Source organism: Cynocephalus volans, chromosome 13 (assembly GCF_027409185.1).
Source record: "Cynocephalus volans isolate mCynVol1 chromosome 13, mCynVol1.pri, whole genome shotgun sequence".
Classification (NCBI taxonomy): Eukaryota; Metazoa; Chordata; class Mammalia; order Dermoptera; family Cynocephalidae; genus Cynocephalus; species Cynocephalus volans.
The window spans coordinates 46,299,025-46,324,901 of NC_084472.1; the positions used below are offsets into that span (position 1 = coordinate 46,299,025).

Here is a 25,877-nt window from a genome sequence, read left to right on the forward strand (position 1 = left end):
GATTTTTCACCATATATTGTATATCTCTTACACTATTATACTTTTTGCTCTCTGTGTTTCAGTCTGGCGATTTTTTTTGGACCTGTCTTCCACTTTGGAAATTATTTTATCAGTTGTGCTGATCTATTGATAGGTTTTTAATTTTAGTTATCATGTATTTTTTATTTGTAGAATTTCTATTTGATTCTAATTATAATTTATTAATTTAGTTACCGACTTAAAATCACATATTATAGAAATAATCAGTTTATAAATACTGCTTTCTTGCCCTCACATTTCATGAAACAATTTTTTTTACACTCTTCAAATGCGTCTTTACCATCAGTGTTTGTCTTTACTAAGGCCATTTTTTTGAGTCATCTGACAGCTATCTGGAACAAATTTTTACTTTCATCCACATTGTTTGAGATTTGGAGCTTTTGGATTCTTTGACACTGCTGTTACCTCCAGTTACAAAAACTTGCTTATATACCATTAGGACAGTTGCTTTTTTCCTCCTGTTCTGTAGGGATGTAGTTGTAATTGCCACAATGTAATCACCTTCTGTATTCTTGTTCTTATGACTGATCTTTAAAGTGGATCTAGGAAGTGATTTTTAAAAGTTTCTTATAGTAGTATCCAGCTGTTGTAATTGTTAGGTTGTACCCTTGAGAGTAAGTAATAAATCTGTGATAAATTTTTTTGCCTCCATTCCATTAAAAAAAAAAAAGGTTTTTATTACAGAAAATTTCAAACATTTATAAAAGTAGAATAGCTTACTCAGCTCCCATGTACCAATTCCTAGCTTCAAAAATAAATCAACTCATTGCTCATTTTCTTTCTTCTACATCCCACTGACCCCAGGTCATTTTGAAGGAGATCTCAGGTATCATATGATTTCATTATAAATATAGCATATCTCTCAAAAGTTAAGGATTCTTTTAAAAATGTAATCACAATAGTATTATACCTCATAATTTTAGTAATAATTTTTAAATACTTGTTTGATCCTTTTGTATAGCTTGCAATTTTCTGCTGAGATTTTCTATCTTGTCATTTAATTTCTTGAATATGAGTTATAATTTAAGTTTCTGATAGTAAATATCTCCTCTCTGTGAGTCCATTTTTAGTATCTGTCTGTTTTCCTCTTGTTTATCAGTTCTTATCTTTTTGTAAGCTTGGTTTTTGTTTCTTTTTTCTTTTTTTTTTAATTGAGTGCTGGATAGTGTGGATGAAGAATTGTAGCAATAACTTGAGGCTGTGGATGAACTTATCTTCCTGCAGAGGGGCTTTACTATTTCTGGTGGCTGTTAGGCTGGAGCAGATCACCATAATCCAATCAGGACGCAGTCCATGTGAGGCTCAGTCTATTTCCAATTAGCCCATTCTGATGTGCACCCCTTTGGGTATGAGTCAGAATCCCTGGGGTATTTACCAGCACCCCTCATCCATAGCGGTCCCTGAACTTCAATTTTTCTCTCTGTCATCATGAAAGCCCTCATAGCTCTGCTGCTCAGGGTCTCAGCCACAGCTTCTGCTTTTGAGATCAGCAGTCACATTGAGAGGAAAAGTTTCAAATGCTGGGCTCACATATCTTGCTTTCCTCTTCTTTTGCACCTTGGAGACCTCCCTCCCCCAACACCGGACTCACTATCTTGGTAGCAATCTGCTTCCTTAAAATTTTTTTACAACTTTTTTTTTTTCCTATTATAGCCAGAGGGAAAATTGGTTTGGAACAACCTAAGAGACCATTGCCAAAGCAGAACTCTCTCTCAGAACTTTCTAAACTTAATATTCATGCTCTTGATATATTTAGCATTTTTTTTCTCAGTGTTGAAAATCTTATGTTGACACAGATATTCTCTCACAACTCTGGCTTTTATATTGTCACTCTGTGTTTGTCAAAGTAGTCTTTTGACTGTTGGTTTCAAATGGATATAATAATGACTGAAACCTTTAATAATTATTGAAGACTTTTCTTTAAAAATAAAAAAATCAACATATAGAAATAAAAAAGAAAAGATCAGTCTCTTTAGTATATCTTCTTACCTTTTTTACCAAAATATGTTATAACTTTTAGCTTGATTTTTAGCACCCTGTTCATCAGGCTTTACTATTTAAAACAATGGTTATTGTCCAAAAGATTAAATGTTAGTCTTACACAATGACTATTTGGTAAATATATTCAGTGTGTCGTGGGCTTTGGCATTTCCAAAATATAAGAAATTTAAATGTTTTGAGCAGTACATCACCAGAAGATTGCTCAAACATTTAAGAATTTTACTTTTGAAATGAATTTTATTGTAATAATTGAATTGTACATTATTGGAATGAGTAAAAACTCCCTAAGGAGTCTAGTTTGATGTACTGTATTTCATCAGTTTTAAAATGCAAATTTATTCACTATTTTTATAACTTTGAAGTTGTGCTATTTCTCACAAAAATAAAAAAGCATTGTGTCATAGTTTAATTTTACATAAATTCTTCCTGAAACATTACATAAAAGAATAGCATACATTTTTGTATAGTTGCAGTCACCTCTCCAAGTTTCAGTCTCCTTTGGTTTTCAGCAGAGAGATGTCTTGGTGTTACTCTAACACCCTCTGCTGCTCAATGAGAAAAATACTTTTTTTAAAAGTCTTCATATTTTAATGGCCAGTTGCTCAAAAAGGCCAACTTGGACTTCAGAATGAGAATACTGTTAGCATAAAGATCTGGCCACAGTTACACTATAGATTGATTATGGCGGAGGTGGGAAGGGAAGATGGCCTGGAGAAGGTGAACTGCTGTAGAATCTTGCCATTGTAGAGGAGATTCCCGAGATCTTTCTAAATCTCAAAAATTACTGATTTCATGAGGATGTAACATTTTTCCTGTGAAGTGCCATAGTGTATAATCTACTTTGTAAGACTATTAAAGTTAATGGCACCACAAAAAATCTATTTTATTATGTACGTCAAACAAACTTTTTTTTGTCACAAGTAGACCTATGTGTAGAATAGGTAGAGAATTTTAATAGCTATCTGCACAATAAATAGAAAATTATATGAGGGTACTTCAAAAAGTTCATGGAAAGATTCATATTATCTTTCAATTCTATTTTTCTGTAAACTTTCTGAAGTATCCTCATATAGCTGTATGGAATTGTAGTTCCAAAAGGATCAGCTTGGGTCATCATTAGCGTGCTTAACTTGCTTCTATACTTATAATACTTACTGTACATTGTAGACCTTTAGATTGCTCAGAGTCAAATTCTTGAGTATTGAATCCACTAATGCCAAGGTTTTACTGTACTTTAAAGAATAATCATTCTTGTTATACGTATTAGGGTGTTCCTGTTGCTTATGACAGAAATACCCAAAACTGGGTATTTTGAAATCAGGGTGGAGGCTCCCAAGCCTTCACAGCTCTGCATTCTGCAAGACTGCAAACTTACAGTGCGTGGACACCACCAAGGCCCCCGGCTTGTATCTTTCGAAACCGCAGATCCAGCCACACTTAGGGCCAATTTAGCTACAGCTGGAGTAGCCAGGGTGCTGGCGCTGGAAGCAGCTTCCTGACATGGCCTTGGGAAGCGAGCCCATGGAGGGTGCCTGGAGCCCATTCCCCAAGACCATTCTGTCTCTCTAGGCCTCTGGGCCTGTGATGGAAGGGGCAGCCTTGAAGATCTCTTAATGCCTTCAAGGTCTTTTTTCGCTTCTCTTGATAATTCCTTTCTTTTGTAATAATTTCTTAGCAAAAGGTTGCTGGGCTACACCATTGGTTTCCTTTCTTGAAGACACCTTTTCACTCTTTACATGGCCAGGCTGAGTTTTTTTTCAGTTTTTCACTCTCTGCTTCCTTGTTACTTATAAATTCTGCCTTTACCTCATGTCTTTGCTGCTGTAACTCAGTGTAAGCTGTTCCAAGTAGCTGTGCAGTTTTCTGAATGCTTTGCTGCTTAGAAACTTCTTCTGGCAAATACCCTGAGTCAGCACCTTGAAGTTCCTCATTTCATAAAACTCTTGGGCATGAGCAGAATGCAGCCAAGTTCTTTGCAAGTTCATAGCAAGGGAGGATCTTTGCCCCAGTTTCCAATAAGCTCCTTCTCATTTCTATCTGAAACCTCCTTAGAATGGTCCTTATGATTCATACATCTATAAGCATTCTAGGCCCCACCATTTAACCAGTCTCTAAGATGTTCTCTACTCTCCTCACCAGCATCTAGGCTTTTCCTAGCCTGTTCCTCCAAATTTTTCCAGCCTCTGGCCAATACCCAGTTCTAAAGCCACTTCCACGTTTTCCAGTATTTGCTATAAGCAACACCCTACTTCTCTGGTACCAACTTTCTGTCTTAAACTCTTTCTGATGCTTGTAACATAAATACCTGGAACTGGGTAATTTATAAAGAAAATAAAATTTATTTCTTACGGTTTCAGAGGCTTGGAAGCCAAAAGTCCAGGGAACACATCTGATGAGAACCTTGTTGGTGGGTAGTGACTCTTCACAGCAAAGCAGGGTGTCACAAAGCAGATGGCAGAATCAGAGCGAGCTAATTCCTCACTTCTCCCTTTAAAGCCCTCAGAACCATGCCACTGACGACCATTAAATCATCAACATAGTCCATTTACTTGGGCATGGTCCTCACAATCTAATCACCTCATCAAGGCCCCACCTTTTAATTACCATGATAGGATGTCCCACCCTCTTAACACTGTACAGTGGGGATTAAGTTTCTAATACATGGACTGTGGGGGACACAATTACATCCACAGCAGTAAAATACACATTTACATTTTTAGATATGGGGAAAAGAAGATAAAGCAGTGTCTAAACACTTACATTAACTCCATCAAGTGTTCTGCTATTTTGGCAGCTTGTCCATCCTATTGTGTGGAGATTTTTCAGTTTTCTGTCAGTCATCTTTTAGCTTAACCCAAGTGGCTGTTTAAACATGATTAATTTAAGTTATTCCTTGAGTATTCCAAGAAAAGTCACCCTGTTTGAGCACTATTTTTTTCTTCTTGCTCTTTGTCTTTTTGAGAAGAGGGATTAGGGGAGAACTCGTGAGGGGGAGATGATATATAAAGGATCTTATTTTATAAATTAACTTTCTGACCCTTTTCAATTGCATGGGTATCTAATTCTCTTAGAAATACTGAATGTGCCAGTAATATGTACGAGTATATCTGCCATTAAAGAGCATAGTACTAAAGTTGGATGAGTACATCAAACTTGTAGACTTATCTTTCTTTAACAAAGCAACATGCCATTTTTTCCTGGAATGATAGTGTCGTTATACCATGTACCTGTTTTATCAACTGCCTCCTGGGGTATGTTATGGCATGATAGAAAGACTGTGGACTTTGGAGTTAGAAAAAGTCTGGATTCAAGTAACTGCTACAGTTTTGATATGTGACTTTTTACAAAGTACTTGAAAATAAAAAGAACCTGGTATAGAACCAAAAACAGCACATTTACAGTAAATGGTGGTGTGTCCCCCCTTCATTCACAGGTATTTACGTCAATCTTTATTATTTGGGATGGTATTTATTGGCCATATACATGTTACATTTTTTAAAGGAATTAGAAGTGCTTGGGTTTTTTATGTTTATTAATGGATATTTTTCAATTTTATTTGAGTATACACTGTGCGTAAAATGAGCCTCACTCTAATAAAAGGATTGAATGAAAGAATTATTTGGTGAGTTATGCCTTGTTTCCAGCATATATATCTACTTTATTACAGGATTTGACTTTGTATGAATTCATCTCTGTTTTCTCATTTCCAAAATGTAACAAGATTGAAGTCGTTTTATTCCATTGACAGGGAAGATGTCTGTTTGCCAGTGGCAGTCCTTTTGAGCCTGTGGAACTCAGAGATGGGCGAGTCTTTACGCCAGGTCAAGGAAATAATGTGTACATTTTTCCAGGTAAATGCCACTGTTATTTATGTTATAGAGCAATAGTTAATTACATAAAAGTACTTCATGAAATTCTTTGGAATTCAAGATTAAAATGAGCAACAGTTATTTACAGAGTTTTGGTATGAATGTACAGGGAAACTCAGGGAATTCAGCAAATCCAATTTGCCTTATTTTCCCTGAAAATGTATGTATGTATATTGCTAATTAAACTTGTTCTTATTATAGAAACAGTATAGTACATGGCTTATAAAAATGCAAAGGAACAGAATGGAATAAAATCATTTAGCCGTCTGCATCAACCTCGGGACTTCCTGAGGGTTATCCCACTTCTCAGATATAACCACCGTTGGATTTGCTTTGAGTTTTTCTGGTGGTTACCATCATGACTGACACACTTACCTCCCTTTATGCTGATTCTTCCAACTCAACTGTATTTATGAACTTCCACTGTGAAATACTAGCAGTAGTCACATGTACTATCTTCTTCTAATACCCTGCTTCCACTCTCTGCTGCTCTATTTGTCTTACTACTTTTAGTTTTCCTAAGCAGTTACCTTTATCTTTATATAACATACTTAAAGAGCTTTTGTTAGCAACTTAAGAGTTTTTATTAGCTTGCCACAGTGAAAAATGAAAAAAAGTCTGGTTTTCTGTCTCTTCTTATTCCATCTCTCAGTTTTGGTTGTTAATATTTCTACATTGTAGAGGGTTTTTTGACATTTACATGGTGTTCTGTTGTCTTCCATGCTTTGTCTACAGATTGATTCTGAATATTCAAAACCATGATTATGTAAATGTTATTCACCATGTAAACAAGAGTGAAATTTGATAAATATACTAGCGTATACAATTTTATATCACTAAGTTTCTGACACTCAAAATTTTCAAATGTCAAATATAATGGAACCCTCCTTTAATTTCGTGCCAATTTTCTTCATTTCTTCTTGATCCTACTCTGCAACAAACTATTTCTTGTATCCCATGTTGCTCTCTCTCCTACACATCTGTGCTATGCCGTTCCACTCTCTGTCTCATGTTTCTGGAATGCATCTTTGAATAAGTTTTTTTTCCTAAAGTATTGATGTAAATTTCCTGAGTTTTTACATATCTGAAAATGGGTTTTTTTCCCCTCTCACTTGATAGTTTGGCTTGGTAGAGATTTGTAGAGTCAAAATCATTCTCCTCTGACCTTTGAAGGCATTCCTTCATTCACTTTTAGTGGCCATTGTTGCTGATGAGACATCTAATGTCAGTGAGATTTTTATTCCTTTATGCATACTAGCTTTTTCTCTCTCAATCTTTACAATTCTCTCTTTAGATTTCTGAAAGGTTACTGGGATGCATCTAAGTTTGGGTTTGTTTCTATCATGCATGTCTGTGGATGAACTTTTTTCATTATAAAACATATATCTTCTTTTCAAAGGATTTTTGTTTTTGTTTTTGTTTTTGTTTTTGTTTTCATTTTCATTTCTTTCCTTCCATTACCTTGGGGTTTTTTCTTATGAAACTTGTGTTAAACCATGGTTGAATCCCTTTAATGTCCTTTACTTGTATATTTTATTTCACATTTTCACCTCTCTCTTCGTTTTGTATTATGGGGGATTTCTGTGGTATTTCCTCATTCATCTATATCTGTTGTTTTTCAGCACTTTTAGCGTATGTTTTGTTTTGAGCTTTTTTTTCTTTTTGTTATTCTTAAACATATATGGAAGTAGAAATAATACTTGAATGAAGTCCCATGTTCCAGTCTCCCACCTTTCAGCAGTTATCAACATGTAACCAATGTTATTGAATCTATATTCCCTCCCACCAACCCACCTTCACTGGGTTATTTTAAAGCAAATCAAAGATATCATATAATTTCATTCATGACTACTTTAGTGTGTATCTCTAAAAAATTAAGTATTTGTATTTTTTAAAACATAACCATAATACTGGTATCACACCAGAGGAAATTAACAATAATTGCTTAATACCATGTGTCATCAATTCATTAATTTCAGCAATTTATTTTTTATTCCCAATACTTTTTTTTTGTTGTTCTAAAATTCTTCTTTTTTAATAGTTGCTTTAAAAAAAAGTTGCAGTATTCTCTCAACTTTCTCTGGAGAATTATTAAAATTCTTTTAAATATTTCTTCCTTCATGCTATTTTTTGCCATAAACTTTTGGTGATCTTCAGTTGTCCATTCATGTTAAGGAAAGACTGTGTTGAGTAAAATAGGGATTTGGCATGAATTTCTTTTGCACTTGTGTCTTCTTTCCCTGAAAGCTGACAACAGACTCTAAGATACGACAAGTAGACTTAGAGCATATGTAGGCTGGCATCAGGCAAGCATGTTATATCTGTTGTCAAAGTAAAGAAGGTATTTATTTATTCAGCCTGTGAATATCCTAGTGCTTTTGTATATTGACTTTCCTCTTTTTTCCCTCACATAGTTGTGGTTGTCTCTTGAGACCTAGCGTCTATAATAGCAACTCTCCCATCATCAATAATTTCTTTCTAAAACTTGATAATATTCAAAATGAATCTATTCTGTCCAATATTATTTCTGTGGCATAAAGGCATGGCAGAGAATACTTTTCTGCTGATATTAACAAATCAATTTTTTATATCATATTTGACTGTTAAGGAATTTGGCAGTTGATTTCTTTTATGCAACACCTCCAAGTCCTAGCTTTATTAGTAATAGTTAATAGCTCTATTAAGATAGACATAAAAAATGACCTGGTAGTGGAGGTAAAAAATGGGCCTAAAAACAAGGATTGGCTGAAAGTCTGTTTATAAAGCAATTAAAAACTTGAGGTTCTGATAATGTTTGGATTACCAAGTCCAGCAACTATAACAAAGAGAAAAAAAAAAAACCTTAAGAGGTTATTGACTCTAATAAAATATTGGGGAATAATTCTGGATCAAGATTAGGGAGAGAACTAGAGCTCAGAGAGATGAGCCAGCATTTAAAGCCAGTTTTTCACTGGAAGCATTCACTGATCAGGAAAGAAGTGGCTGAGAAGTAAAGCTGTGCTTTTCATGGGGGAAGGACAAGGTTGGTGCCTTATCCCAGTCTGACACTTGCCAAACATAGGATTTTGTTGAACTGCCTCCCATTCTGGGCTGAAACCATAAAGGGCTGTACCTTGGAATGGGGGGATAGTTTGCAGCAGCAACAGATGATCTAGAAAACCTCAAGCCATTGTTCTGGACTGCCTGTGCCCACGAGTGCCCAGCAGAAGCAAACAAAAATCTTCTCTGAAATAGGATAACACTATCCTAGTCTTCAAATTACTTTTAAAAATAAATTTTCACATTCAACCCCAGTAAAAAAAAAAAAAAAAGATAATGAGGCACATAAAGACACATAACAACACAAGCCAAAACCAGCAGAAACAAGAAAAACAGACACACTGAAACTCTAGACATATGTGCAGTTAAAGAAATATGTTTATTATGTTTATAAAGATAAAAGCCAAGCTTGAAAATTTCAGCTGAGTACCACTAGATTCTAGAATTAAAAAATACAATGATCTCAATTAAGAACTGAGCAAATGAGGCTTACAGCAGATTATACCGAAGTAAGTTTATTAACTGAAAGATGTTTCAGAAGAAACAATCCAAATGAAACAGAGACACCAAGGGAAAAAAAAAAGAGGAAGATACAGAGAAATAAGTAAGAGATACACCTTTAATTGATATATCTTTCATTGAAGTCCTAGCAGAAAATGAGAGTGGGAATGAAGCGGAGGCGACATGTACGTCTTGTGACTGAGAATTTCTTGGAACTGATGAAGGACAATCAGTATTCAGGCAGTTCACTGAAACATATGCAGAATAAATAAAGAGAAATCCACATTTAGGAATATCATTGTGCAGCTTCAGAACATCACAACAAAGAGAAGACTATGAAAGCCACCCTAGCAAAAAGATTTCTTTCAAAGGAGCCAGCTGTTAGACTGACAACTGACCCCTCAACAACAATAAGATGCCAAAAGGCACTGGAATGATCTATTTAAGTTGTTTATAAGAAGGACTCACCAACCTAGAATTCATCACACAGTGAAAATATCTTCCAAGAATTAAGGCAAATTCATTCTCTGAGCTTGTAAGAAAATAAAATAAAAACAATAAAGGCGAAATGAAGACATTTTCAGAAAAACAAAACACAGGATTCGTCGCCTGTAGATCTGTATGAAAGGAAAGGAGATTTTGTCCCATGTTGAAGAGGAACATAATTCCAGATAGAAATTCAGAGATGTAGGAAGGAATGAAGAGCAAAGAAAGTTATGAAAAGGTGGATAAAACAAAATGAATGTTGTTTATATCGAGCAAAACAATAATGACATGGAATTTTGAAAAATACAAGGGCACTTCAAAAAGTTCATGGAAAGATTTGTGTTATCTTTTAATTCCATTTTTCCATGAACTTTTTGTAGTACCCTTGTACATAGAAACAAAATTAAAATGCACAACAATAAGGCTTATCGTTTAAGTAGAGATAAACTGTTATGAGGGACTTGCATTGTCTGGCAGGAAGGTAAATTGAAAGTTAATGTGGAATTTTGATAAGTTAAGGATGCATGTTATAAATTTTAGGCTAACCACTAGAACACTAGAAAAACTTCCTGTTTTTGGTAAGGGGATAATAGCGAATGAAATGAAATGATAAAAAAAATCTAAAAGGCAAGAAAAAAGAGGAAATGCAATATGAATAGGCAAGACAAATATAAGACAATAAATTTAGTCCCAAACATTTAAATAACTGTATTAAATGTGGATGGACCAAGTGCTCTACTTTAAAAAAGATGGCTGGAGGCTGGATTAAAATAAGAACACTATTGGGCCTGCCCTGTGGCACACTCGGGAGAGTGCAGCGCTTGGGAGCGCAGTGGCGCTCCCGCCGCGGGTTCGGATCCTATGTAGGAATGGCCGGTGCGCTCACTGGCTGAGCGCGGTGTGGGCGACACCAAGCCAAGGGTTGTAATCCCCTTACCGGTCACAAGAAAAAAAAAAATTAAAAAAATAAGGACACTATTAACCACAAAATCCTCTCATCCCTGGATAATCGGGTGACCAACCTTCCCCACCATGCCCAAAGATAGTTGGGATATCTTTGAATAGAGAAAATCAGAGAATTTCTAGACTGGGACACATCAGGCGTAGTTGAGGACAGAGGCGCCAGAAAATAGGAAGATTAAAAGCCAGGTCACTTTATAGTGATGCTCAGAGTGGGGAAGCCCCACCCTCCTGCTCATCACTACCAATAATTTCAGTTTTAGTTCTTAGCCCTTAAGTATGAGAAACACTCAAAGATTAGTAGTCATCTAAGGAATGTCTTTTACATGAAAGATTAATTTTATGAAAGAGACCAAAGCAGACAAACAGAAAAAGGCATCTTGGGGGAAAAAACAAGGATTACAGGAAGAGAAGGAAATTTAAAAGAAAAAAAGCTATCAATATCCTCATGAAGACAAAATATTATATCCTGAAAACAAGACAGAATTTTATTTCTTAAAAAATTAGAAAATAGATCTCTGCAGCCACCTGTTCAGAAAAACGCCTAACCAATTTCTGGTTGGGAACAGTGTGGTAGGAGAGTTCCCAAGTCTGCTTGAACCTGCCGGATAGCTGGCTGCAGGCGGGCGCTAGACTCGGACCATACAGGGGGGATACAAAGGTGAACAAGTCCCAAGAAAGATCTACACAGTGCTACAAAGGCACCCAGAGCGACCGGTCATCTGTGCCTAGCAGAAACCTGGTAGACTTCCTGGGTGAGGCAGTGCCGAGCAGGGTCTTGAAGGTCCAGCTGATAGACGAGGGTTACAGAAGACACATCCCAGCCCAGCACGCACAGAGTGGGGAGACGTGCGGCCAGGGAGGCGGAGACTCGACAGAAACCACACACCCTGTGGGGTCGCCACTGCACAATCCAACAGCCTGGGCCAGAGCACATGGAACAGGGAGAAGTCCTGCACGGGAAGTGAAAGCTCAACAGAGATCACACACCCTGTGGTACGTGATCCAGCAGCCCAGCAGGGTCCAAGCTGACCAGAAGGGTGGCTCCCCGGAGAGGCCCAAGACCCGAGGCAACCACACACACAAGGCACTAGAGGCCAACTGAGCAGTCACGGAGGTAGCCATACCAAATTGGCAGCCACAGCAACATCTTAGTTGGTCAATAGTCTCAAACCGGTGGACTGTGAAACCCCCTGCCACAATGAATAAACATCAAAAAAAAAGATACCAGAAATACAAAAAATCAAGAAAGTACACCACCAAAAGTTAATAAATCTCAAACTCTAGAGCCTATAGAACAAGAAGCCCTTGAAACGACTGACAAGGAATTTCAAGTGATAATTCTAAGGAAACTGAATGAGATACAAGAAAACTCAGCTAGACATCATGAGGAAATGAGGAAAAGTATACAGGATCTGAAAGAGGAAATGTACAAGGAAATCAATGTCCTGAAAAAAAATGTAGCAGAACTTGCTGAACTGAAGAAGTTATTCAGCGAAATAAAAAACACAACGGAGAATTTAACCAGCAGGCTTGTCGGAGTTGAAGAGAGAACCTCTGAACTTGAAGGTGGGCTGTTTGAAATAACACAGGCAGACAAAAAGAAAGAAAAAAGAATCAAAGACATTGAAGAAAATCAGAGAGAGATATCAGACAACTTTAAACGCTCAAATATCTGAGTCATGGGTATTCCAGAAGGGGAGGAAGATGGAGATTCCATTGAAAACATATTCAACAAAATAGTGGCAGAAAACTTCCCAGGTATAGGAAAAATCACAGATCTTCAGATCCAGGAAGCTCAACGATCACCAAACGTATTCAACCCAAAAAGGCCTTCTCCAAGACATGTTATACTCAAGTTGGCAAAACTCAGAGACAAAGAGAGAATCCTAAAAGCTGCAAGAGAGAAGCGTCAAATCCCCTATAAGGGTGCCCCAATCAGGCTAACATCAGACTTTTCATCACAAACCCTAAAAGCTAGAAAGGAATGGGATGATATTTTCAAAATACTAAAAGACAAAGATTGCCAGCCAAGAATACTCTACCCTGCAAGGCTATCCTTCCGAAATGAAGGGCAAATAGTATATTTCTCAGACAAACAAAAACTGCGGGAGTTCACTACCACACGACCACACTTACAAGAAATCCTCAAGAAAGTACTGGGTTTGGTTCCTGAAAAATAACTACCACTGCCATAAAAACCCAAGAAAAATCAAAACCCACTAGTATAATAAAAATGGCATTCATGAAGAGAAAACAAGCAAACAAAAACGCTATCTACAACCTAAGGAACCAACAAACACAGAAACCAAACAGTAAATCAAAAAGCAAGGAACAAAAGATACCTAAGACAACCAAACAACCAATAAAATGCTAGGAATAAATCAACACCTTTCAATAACAACTCTTAATGTAAAAGGCTTAAATTCCCCAATCAAAAGACACAGACTGGCTGACTGGATCAAAAAGGAGGACCCAACTATATGCTGCCTACAAGAGACCCACCTCACCCATAAAGATTCACATAGACTAAGAGTGAAAGGATGAAAAAAGATTTACCATGCAAACAGAAAAGAAAAACGAGCTGGAGTAGCTATTCTTATATTTGACAAAATAGACTTTAAACTAAAAACCATAAGAAGAGACAATGAGGGACACTACTTAATGATAAAAGGATTGATCCATCAAGAAGACATAACAATCATAAATATGTACGCACCCAATGTTGGAGCAGCCAGATTTATAAAACAAACTCTATTAGACCTAAAGAAGGAAATAGACACTAATACCATAATAGCAGGGGACCTGAACACCCCATTGTCAATATTAGACAGATCATCTAGGCAAAGAATCAGTAGAGAAACACAAGATCTCAACAAGACTCTAGACCAATTGGAATTGGCAGATATCTACAGAACATTCCATCCAACAACCTCAGAATATTCATTCTTCTCATCAGCACATGGATCATTCTCCAGGATAGGTCACATATTAGGTCCCAAATCAAGTCTCAATAAATTCAAAAAAATTGGAATTATCCCATGTATTTTCTCAGACCACAATGGATTAACACTAGAAATTAATAACAAACGAAACTCTGGAAACTATACAAACACATGGAAATTAAACAGCATTCTACTTAATGACATATGGGTCCAAGAAGAAATCAAGAAGGAAATCAAAAAATTTATTGAAACTAATGAAAACAATGATACATCATACCAAAACCTGTGGGATACTGCAAAAGCAGTATTAAGGGGGAAATTTATTGCTCACTTCAGAAGAAATTAAATGCTCACTTCAGAAGAATGGAAAGATGGCAAGTGAACAACCTAACACTTCACCTTAAAGAACTAGAAAAACAAGAACAATCCAAACCTAAAGTTAGCATACGGAAAGAAATCATTAAGATCCGAGCAGAACTGAATGAAATTGAAAACCAAAAAACAATTCAAAAGATCAATGAATCAAAAAGTTGGTTTCTTGAAAAGATAAATAAAATTGACAAACCATTAGCATGGCTAACAAAAAAAAGAAGAGAGAAGACTCAAATAACAAAAATTAGAAATGAAAAAGGTGATATTACAACTGATTCATCTGAAATACAAGGAATCATTCGAGACTACTATAAACAACTATACGCCAACAAATTTGAAAATCTGGAGAAAATGGATAAATTTCTGGACACACACCAGCTCCCAAAACTGAACCATGAAGATGTAGAAAATTTGAACAGACCAACAACAATAAAGGAGATTGAAGCTATTATCAGAAGGCTCCCAACAAAGAAAAGCCCAGGACCAGATGGATTCACAGCAGAATTTTACCAAACATTCAAAGAGGAATTGACACCGATTCTTTACAAACTATTCCAAAAGATTGAAACGGACGCAAATCTCCCAAACTCATTCTATGAAGCAAACATCATCCTGATACCAAAACCAGGTAAAGATATAACCAAAAAAGAAAACTACAGGCCGATATCCTTGATGAATATAGATGCAAAAATCCTCACTAAAATACTAGCAAACAGAATACAGCAACACATACGTCAAATTATTCACCACGACCAAGTGGGATTCATCCCAGGGATGCAAGGTTGGTTCAACATACGCAAATCAATAAATGTGATACACCATATCAATAAACTCAAACACAAGGACCATATGATCATATCTATAGATGCTGAAAAAGCATTTGATAAAGTTCAGCACTCATTCATGACAAAGACCCTCTATAAGTTAGGTATAGAGGGAAAGTATCTCAACATAATTAAAGCCATATATGACATACCCACTGCCAATATCATCCTGAATGGGCAAAAGCTGGAAGCTTTTCCTTTAAGAACAGGAACTAGACAAGGATGCCCACTCTCACCACTCCTATTCAACATAGTGTTGGAAGTACTAGCCAGAGCAATCAGAGAAGAGAAGGAAATAAAGGGCATCCAGATTGGAAAAGATGAAGTCAAACTGTCCCTGTTTGCAGATGACATGATCCTATATATCAAACAGCCTAAAACCTCTACAAAAAAACTCTTGAAATTGATAAATGACTTCAGCACAGTAGCAGGATACAAAATCAACACACAAAAATCAGTAGCATTTCTTTTCTCCAATAGTGAACATGCAGAAAGAGAAATCAAGAAAGCCTGCCCATTTACAATAGCCACCAAAAAATAAAATACTTAGGAATTGAGTTAACCAAGGAGGTGAAAAATCTCTATAATGAGAACTACAAACCACTGCTGAGAGAAATTAGAGAGGATACAAGAAGATGGAAAGATATCCCATGCTCTTGGATTGGAAGAATCAACATAGTGAAAATGTCCATACTACCCAAAGTGATATACAAATTCAATGCAATCCCCATCAAAATTCCAAAGACATTTTTCTCAGAAATGGAAAGAACTATCCAGACATTTATATGGAACAATAAAAGAACATGCATAGCCAAAGCAATGCTGAGCAAAAAAAATAAAGCTGGAAGCATAACACTACCTGACTTTAAGCTATACTACAAAGCTATAATAACCAAAACAGTATGGTACTGGCATAAAAACAGACACACTGACCAATGGAATAGAATAGAGAATCCAGAAATCAACCCACACACTTACTGCCAGTTGATCTTTGACATAGGCACCAAGCCTATTCACTGGGGAAGGGACTGCCTCTTCAGCAAATGGTGCTGGGATAACTGGATATCGATATGCAGGAGAATGAAACTAGATCCATACCTCTCACCATATACTAAAATCAACTCAAAATGGATTAAGGATTTAAATATACACCCTGAAACAATAAAACTTCTTAAAGAAAACATAGGAGAAACCCTTCAGGTAATAGGACTGGGCACAGACTTCATGAATACGACCCCAAAAGCACAGGCAACCAAAGGAAAAATAAACAAATGGGATTATATCAAACTAAAAAGCTTCTGCACAGCAAAAGAAACAATTAAAAGAGTTAAAAGACAACCAACAGAGTGGGAGAAAATATTTGCAAAATATACATCTGACAAAGGATTAATATCCAGAATATATAAGGAACTCAAACAACTTTACAAGAAGAAAACAAGCAACCCAATTAAAAAATGGGCAGAAGAGCTAAATAGGCATTTCTCTAAGGAAGATATACAAATGGCCAACAGACATATGAAAAAATGCTCAACATCACTCACCACCCGGGAAATGCAAATCAAAACCACACTGAGATACCATCTAACCCCAGTTAGGATGGCTAAAATCCAAAAGACCCTGAACGATAAATGCTGGCGAGGTTGCGGAGAAAAAGGAACTCTGATACATTGTTGGTGGGACTGCAAAATGGTGCAGCCTCTATGGAAAATGGTATGGAGGTTCCTCAAACAATTGCAGATAGATCTACCATATGACCCAGCTATCCCACTGTTGGGAATATACCCAGAGGAATGGAAATCATCAAGTCGAAGGTATACCTGTTCCCCAATATTCATCGCAGCACTCTTTACAATAGCCAAGAGTTGGAACCAGCCCAAATGTCCATCATCAGATGAGTGGATACGGAAAATGTGGTACATCTACACAATGGAATACTACTCAGCTATAAAAACGAATGAAATACTGCCATTTGCAACAACATGGATGGACCTTGAGAGAATTATATTAAGTGAAACAAGTCAGGCACAGAAAGAGAAATACCACATGTTCTCACTTATTGGTGGGAGCTAAAAATTAATATATAAACTCACACACACACACACACACAAAAAAAAAAAAAAACGGAGTGGGGGGGAAGAAGATATAACAACCACAATTATTTGAAGTTGATACGACAAGCAAACAGAAAGGTCATTGTTGGGGGGGAGGGGGGAGGGAGGAGGGAGGGAGGTTTTGGTGATGGGGAGCAATAATCAGCTACAATGTATATCGGCAAAATAGAAATTTTAAAAAAATAAAATAAAATAAAATAAAAGTAAAAGAATAGAAGAAAAAAATTAGAAAATAAAACAAGCTCTTGAAAATAAAAGTGTGACAGTAGAAAGATTAGAAGAAAAAGTTGAAGTCACCTATAAATAGAACAAAGGACAGAAGATGGAAAATAAAATTAGAGGTCTAGTCTAGAAAGTACAATATCAGAAAATAAAAATTTTACGTAGTGAGAACAGAAAAATGGAGGGAAACAAATTATCAAAGATTTTACAAATATTTCCCAAAACTGAAAGACTCACATTTTCAGATAGTAAGGCCCACCCACTGAGTGCCAAACATGATAGATGCAAATAACACACATTAAGACACAACATAGGGCTGGCCTGTGGCTCACTTGGGAGAGTGTGGTGCTGACAACACCAAGGCCACAGGTTCGGATCCCTATATAGGGATGGCCAGTTAGCTCACTTGGGAGAGCGTGGTGCTGACAACCCCAAGTCAAGGGTTAAGATCCCATTACCGATCATCTTTAAAAAAAAAAAAAAAAGACAACATTATGCAATTGAAGAACATTAGGTACAAAAATAAAGATTCTACACACTTCCAGTGGTTAAGCAAAAAGATAGTCACCTAGAAAGGATCTGGAATCAGATTGACACTGGACTTCTCACCAATGCTAGAAGCTAAAAGGTATTCGAATAATACCTCACAATTCTGAAGGAAAATTGTTTCCAAACTAGAATTCGAAACCCAAAAGTGGAAAGAAGTAGACAAACATTTTCAGAAATGCAAGACTTCAAAAAATGTATCTCCCATGCATTGTTTTGTAGAAAAGCATAGGAAAATATACTTTACCAAAAATATGGAATAACAAAAAACAAGGAAAAAGTAGGATTTTGGAAATGGACTCAACTTAAAAAGAAGCAAAAAGAGTCCCCATGATGATAAGGGAGTTTTTCAGGATGACAGCTCCGTATCTGGAATGGAAGACAACCAGACCAGATTGGAGCTCACTCATACATGAGGTAGCTGAAACTGAAGACAGTTTAGACAATTGAGTGAGAGTTTCAGGATGAGATAATGTTAAGTACTGAAAAATCAAAGAGAAAAAGGACAATAATAAATTATGAAGAAGAGAAAAAGTGCTCATGATATATTGTTAGTAAATGGTTCGGCTGTGACTAGTATTTATGAAGTCATAATGATATAAACAGTGAATATTGATTGAATCAAAATTATGCTCTTACTGTACCAGAAAGAAGGCAGAAGGCTGGAACTATGAAGGAGAGCTAAATACTTATTTCCCACTAGAAGGAGTCAGTGATCTCTAAAACTCAAAAATCAGAAGCAAGTTCTTTAAGAGTGAGAGACATAGCATTAAAATAATCAGCTAAAAGAATTGGAAGTGGTTGCCTCTGAAGAGCAAAAAGTGAAGTAGTTAGAGGTGGGCTGGGAACTGGTGTCTTTTGTAACAAATGTTGATGAATTGTATGCATTTATAATTTTGATAAACGTAAAAACTAAATTGAGAAAAGCCATTTGATATTTCTGAAATTATTTCTTTATTGAATAAGAATTACAACAGTTAACAAAGATCATTTAACTTGATTTTAACCCAGATTTCTGTTTTTTTCTTGGCTGCTTTTTGGTTTTGGTGGGGGTGGTTTGGAATGGGGGGGCTACCATCTATTTGCTTGAATATAGGAATTTGGCTCCTTTAATAATTTGAAAAGTGACCTTACTAAATAAACAATTTAAAATGTATTCTAGGTGTGGCTTTAGCTGTTATTCTCTGTAATACCCGGCATATTAGTGACAGTGTTTTCCTAGAAGCTGCAAAGGTAAATGTTTTGGATATTGTTTGTTTATTATATAAAGGATGAATTATAAAGATGAATGGATCTTAAAATTAAAAGCAGAGACAGAATGGATTGAATCTGCCTTATTAATGAAAAGAAAGTTACCCATCCATTACTTTTTTGATTTGCCTCTCTACTTTTGCATTAAATTAATTTTTTTAAGTCATGACTTCTCAAATGTTTGATTCTCAGCTGTGAATACTTTCATATTTATAACACTTAGACTGTACTTGCATTTTATATATCCAAAGTTAACATAATATGACAGCATAAATAAAATATAATTTTGTGTATATTTGTGATGGACAAGTACTGGTATTATTTGGAGTGCAGGCCCATTGGAGCTCCAGACTTTGCAATTGAGTTCTGAAGAACTCACATTAATACAAATATTAATGTCTATTTTCATAGTAGCTGTTGTAATTATGCCAAGCCCTGTTAAAAGTAGAACATATCAATAAATCTTTAAATGTGGTTATTTTTGTATTGTTTAGTGGTGAACAGTTTTAATTTTTTTTGTGTGTGTGTGTGTGACCGGTAAGGGGATCGTAACCCTAGGCTTGGTGTTGCCCACCGGCCATCCCTACATAGGATCCAAACCCACGGCCTCGGCGCTACCAGCGCTGCTGCGCTCCCAGCACCACACTCTCCCGAGTGAGTCACGGGGTCGGCCCAGGACAGTTTTAATTTTTGTAGTGGTTTAAGTGTATTCCTGCAAGAAATAAGAGAATTATTGTTACCTGTGTTATTCTTTTTCCCCAACACTTCTTCCATTTTACTAGGTCCCTATTCTGTTACTTAAACAAACAAAAGTAAAATGTGTTTCTCTCTTCAGGCACTGACAAGTCAATTGACAGATAAAGAACTATCCCAAGGGAGACTTTACCCACCTCTTGCTAATATTCAGGAAGTTTCTGTTAACATTGCTATTAAAGTAAGTAATAATTTATACCTCTTCACATAAATTCTAATGGTGTTTTCTTATACAAGTAATACAAGTTCATTAGAGATAAATTTGAAACATTTAGAAGAGTGCAAAGAAATTTTAGGTCATTTGTATTCTTATTACCAGAGCACAACATACATTACTATATTGTGTATATTGCCTTCTAGTGTTTTTTCCTTGTAAACACACACACATGCATGTAACACCTGTGCCTATTTTTATAATTGGTTTCTCACTGTACTTTTCCCACTTAGTATATTATAAGCCTTTCCATGTAAGTCAGTTATTCTCATGTGTGAGCATTAATGCTGCGTGGTATTCTCTTTGTTATTATATCATAATTTACTTGAATATAGGAATTTAGCTCCTTTAATAATTTGAAAAGTCACCATTTCTCTATTTTTGGACATTTGTTTTTATTTTCTTATTGTTGGAAATAATGCTGTAGATAAATCTTTATAGATAAATCTTTATGTGCATTCATGATGCTTTTTCTTTAAGATAAATCCTAATCATAACAAAAGGTATTAATTAACATGCTTAAGGCTTCTGATACATATTGCCAAATATCAGAATAAAAGCACTGATTTACATCGCACCAGTTAGGTATGAGTCTATCTTTCCCCACACTTTTGCCAATACTTAGAATTATTATTTTTTAAATCATTTTTTTTTTTTTTTTTTGTGGCTGGCCAGTGTGGGAATCTAAACTCCTTACCTTGGTGTTACAGCAGTGCTCTCTAACCAACTAAGCTAACCGGCCAGCCTGTTTTTTAAAATCTTACATATTGTATTTAGTAGGTAAAAATTGTATTTCATTATTTTATTATTATTGGGACTGAAGAACTTTTTGTGTGTTTATTCAGCAACTGTATTTTTTCTGTGAACTGCCTGTTCATTATCTTTGCTCATTTTTATATTAGGATATTTGTCTTTCAACTTTCTAGTATTGATTTATAAGGATTCTTTATATATTAAGGGTAGTGATCATCGTCTTTGTTATAGTACAGAATTTTCTTGTTTGTCATTTAACTTTATAGAATTGTTTCATATGCCTTTTTTTATAGTTTTTTATGGAATTATCTGTTTTCTTTATTTCGTGGATTCTTACCTCACCTTTTACGAATATTAACACTGTCTCCCACTTCAAAATCATAAATATCTACTTGCATTTTCTAACAATATAAAACTTAGATCCTCTAAGATTTATTTGAATGTATGATGTGAGACAGGGAAACATTTTTTCTTGAGTAGTTAACCATGTGCCTCAGCACCATTTGTTGACAAATGGATCTGTTATTTCAGGGTTGGTTAAGAATTGAATTTGTTACTGGGATATCTGTTCCTGACTGAGATTTTCTTAAACATCAGGATTAGATGTGGAATTCATCAACCACCTGTTCAACTTGACCAGTTTTTGTCTACTGTTTGGCACTGTTTTAATTATTATGGTGTATAATGTGTGTTAATATTTGGTACTTTATGTTTCCTATATTTATGCTTTTTCAGTATTTTCTGATCTCTTCTAAACTGTTTATTCTTTTGAATTAAAAAAAAAAATCCCTTCAACTTTGAAACTATGTTACATTTATAAATGAGATTGGTGAAACTGAGTCTTCCCCAGTCACTATCTCTCCACTTACAAAGATGTATTTAAAAAGTCTTTCAAGTGGCTGGCCAGTTAGCTCAGTTGGTTAGATAGAGTGCAGCCTCATAACAATGAGGTCATGGGTTCAGATCCCCGTACTGGCCAGCCACAAAAAAACGTCTTTCAATATAATTTTATTGTTTTCTTCATCTGAATATGGCATTTTTACTTCCTTCTCTAATACTTTAAATTAATTATTATAAAGAATATTATATATTCTCTATTATTCTATATTTTCTCACTGATCATATAGGAAAGGTATTAATTTTTAGGAATTTACTTGATAACCAGTTTCTTTATTGTACAATCTTAATTCTTCTGTTTCTCAGTTCTTTTGGAATTGTTGAGTCATCTGCAAGTAATTCTTTTTCTTTTTTAATATATAGTTCTTTTTTTCCTATCTTACCGTAAATTAGCAGGAACTACAGAGCATTTTTAAGCAATTAGGTTGATATGGGCATTCTTGTATTTTAATATTAAGTGTGATGCTAGCTTTTGGTTGAAATAAGTATTTTCTGTCTTTTTTTAAAGAAGTAGGCTTGTGTACCTAGTTTACTGAGATTTTCTTAAACATCAGGATTAGATGTGGAGTTTACCAACCACATGTTCAACTTGTATACAAATGATCATAACATTTTTCCCTTTTGACTATTAATATTGTTGCATTATTTTGATGCTAATTACCTAAGCAAAGATTGGGATTTGGTAAAGGATGAAATCTTTAGGGAATTACAATAACCAGTCCAGTTGAGCTGTAGTATAAGATATAGGTGAAAAATGGCTTGAGAGAAGTTTTGAAAGTTATATTAAAGCCAGCTTGTACAAACACAAATGCTGGACTAAGGAGCCTGAGTACCTTAATACTGCAAAACAAGTGAGGATTTTAGAGCCCAGAAGTAGGATGAAGAATTCAGCTAAAAAATTTATAGAATGATATTACAGGTAGGGTAGATTTTTGAAGATATCAGTCAGTTAAGAGATTACTGATGTGTCCAAATGAAAGGTAATATATGAGGTCATAGAAGGAGACCAGTGTTTGGGATTAGTACAGGAGGTTACGTCCAGGATGTCATCTCCTCTCCCTTCCCTGGAGGAGGCAGGGGTACAGAGTTTGCTGCTTCTCCAGGGAAATAAGGCTTCCCTTTTTAAGAACAAAGGAGAAAAGTGTCAGGAGAGTAGGCAAGGCTTTGTGTCTGTCCCCACTCCAACCCACAACCACTGATCACCTTTCAGCCCTATAGGCAGGGCTGCATATGCACTCCTCTTATAGCCACCAGTTACCTCCTGCATGCCTACATTGCCAAGAGGACCTCTCTCCAATCTCATGCCTCGCCCCTAATCTTTTTTGTGGGTACCACTGGAGGCCTGTGGGAATGAGATTGCCAGAGAGGGAGAATCACCCTTGTGTCTGGACTTATGGCGATTCGGACTAAAACACTTAGTTCAATTTACCTTTGGCAGTTCTTTAAAGTTTTAGCTGACTTTGTTTCACCTACATGTGTGGTGGCCAGTGCCTCGTCTTCCCTCCTGTGCTGTGCCACAGGTGAGAGTTTGTGTGTCCCATTTTTCCCTGGAGAGTCTTATCCCTCTTTGGTATTCAGGTTACTTGGTTATCTTGCATTCTTAGATCTCTGGGCTTAAGAAAAGTTTTTAGTTTATTCAGCTTTTGTTGTTATGATGGGATTGATGTTCTTTGCAGCTTTTTCTACAATTTAAGCAGAAGTGAAAATGTCTCTCCATTTATATTTAAGTGAAAGTCACTAAAAATTTAGGGTGGGAGCCTAGTGTGTATGAGAACAGGGTTTGTCACATGGACCGGTGATTCTCAGAATGGAAAATGTGTCAGAATTACCTGATAGCTTGTTAAAACAGAGTTCTGGGCTGGCTGGTTAGCTTGGTTAGGGTGTGGTATTATAACAACAAGGTCAAGGGTTCCAGCCAGCTGCCAGAAAACAAAACCAAAAAAGTCCTTGGCCTTGCTACCACAGTCTTTGGTAGTATGGGACTCTGTCAGTCTGGGATGGAACCCAAGCATTTGCATTTGCTACCAGTTCCCTGGTGATAATGATGCTCTTGGTCCCAGGACTGTGAGTAGCATTAACATGGAGGTCTGCATTCCACATTGAGTTAGCTGGGAGCTAACAGCTTCCTGGATATCCCATCAGAATCTCCCAAATCATGTAACTGAGGAATTATCTAGATGAGGAAAAAGGAGGTTTCAAGCAGAGGGACTTACATGTACAAAGATTCAGAGGTGAAAGAATGTGGGGTTTGCATAGTACTGAAAAAAGCCCCATGTGTCTAGAATATGGACATAAAAAGAAGTCTAAAGTGAAAATGAAAAGGAGGAGGGAGAGGGATCTTTGTCACCACATTAAGAAATCTGGAATTCATTCTGAGGGCAGTGGGGAGCCATTGAAGAGCTGAGTCAGGCTTACGTATTTTAAGATAGCATGGCTCTGACTCCAGCTATAATTGTGGATTTGCTTATTCCTTGTTCCAGCCCTAACTTTACTTGACCTTACAGTTCTAGTGTCGAACCCCTGATTTAAAATAATTTTTGTGTCTCTTAATCCAAATTCTAGAGCAAAAACATCTGGTCAACGTTGGGTTAGGTTTTCATCCCTGTCAAATCAGGAAGTAGAGTCTCCTACACAACCTGGAGCACTAAGCCCACCTTTCAGCAGGGCTGTGGGGGAATAACATGGACTGGCCAGGTTACTCAAGTATATGTCTCCTGGACTGCCACACAGTAGAACTTAAATTTGTTGGAGTGAAGTATTAGGGAAATGCTAATCGTTCTTTTAGGGGTGGGGAGAGGGTGACTAAAGTATTGTGAGATTACTGGTGATTTTTATTTTATCTTTTAAACTTTCCATAGTTTTCCAGTGTTGTGAAATGAGTGAAAGTAATGTTATTTTTTATTTTGAAAAAAGGAAAATGCTGTTCTTCTTAATTCATTTCCCTATGTTGTAATAGTACTTTCTCTAATAGGTTAATACCTGGAACCTACACAGTAATCTTATTTATTTTTCAGGTTGCAGAATATCTATATGCTAATAAGATGGCTTTCCGATACCCAGAACCTGAAGACAAGGCCAAATATATTAAAGAAAGAATATGGCGAAGTGACTATGATTGCATGCTGCCAGATGTGTACGAATGGCCAGAATCTGTATCAAGCCCTCCCCTGATAACAGAATAGAAGCACTCCCACTGATAAATACTCTCCATGCTTCAGGGACTCCTTTTTTAAGACAAAAAGAGATGATGTCCTCAGATTTATAGTGTTTGCTTTGTTTTATTCTCCTCCATCACTTTGTTTGACTTATTTTTTTCCCATGAATCTACACATCTGTTGGGGATAGATGTGTTGACTGTGTTGCAAATGCCCACCAGTACTCTGCAATCAAATAACCATAATACTGTGATTGTAATTTGTAGCCCATACCACATCCAAGAGATGTTAACAATGTATTTGTGAATGTTTTCACTTAATTTGTACTCTTATTTGCACTTGCCGAAGTGCTATTTGCTATTTACTACTATATTATAGGTAATAATTTTCTCTCACCCAATTCTTTTAGGGCTTACTAAAATAGAAATTTACTTTTGTATCTGTTTCATTTTACTGTCGTGCTCAGAAATTGCTTTATAGTAGACATGCCTAGGGAAATATGAAAATTTTACCCTATTTATTTTCTATAACTAAATCAAGGCTTAACTGCAACATGAGAATACTGGGAATTACTGCCTTTGCACAAATAAAACAGTCACTGTTTTCAACAGTGTATAAAAATCATAGAGTAACTTTTTTATTTAATAAAAGTTACATCTTAAATTTAATTGCTTCAGTTATGCTATCTTATTGCCCAATTAGAAATTTAGGTTTGCTTATTATGAAAAACACATTTTCGTTTTCTTTACTTCCAGATGATTCTAGGAGGGGTTGTATAAGATACCTAACACCTATATTATGACTATTGTCATGTGACTTTCTTAAAATAAATGTCATGCCTCACATCTCAATGAGTTGTATCTAGCTGGAGAGGCTATGCCTTTATTCCAACAGTGACACTCTCTGTTACTTGAGATAATTCTGGAATGTTCTAATGAT

The 25,877-nt window shown here is 36.1% G+C and overlaps 1 protein-coding gene across 4 annotated transcripts in view; it reads left to right on the forward strand.

Moving 5' to 3' along the window:
- ME2 (malic enzyme 2) overlaps positions 1–25,606 on the forward strand; it is a 74,315-nt gene extending 48,709 nt beyond the window's left edge. For 3 of the 4 annotated variants that reach the window (XM_063076799.1, XM_063076798.1, XM_063076800.1), the window contains 4 exons: positions 5,789–5,891; positions 19,078–19,148; positions 20,002–20,100; positions 24,798–25,606. In XM_063076799.1, the coding sequence (XP_062932869.1) occupies positions 5,789–5,891; positions 19,078–19,148; positions 20,002–20,100; positions 24,798–24,965 (441 nt within the window). In that variant the 3' untranslated portion in view covers positions 24,966–25,606. The remainder of the gene's footprint in view (positions 1–5,788; positions 5,892–19,077; positions 19,149–20,001; positions 20,101–24,797) is intronic. The other variant, XR_010021479.1, reaches the window with a different exon arrangement.
- The last annotated feature ends 271 nt before the right edge of the window (positions 25,607–25,877 follow it).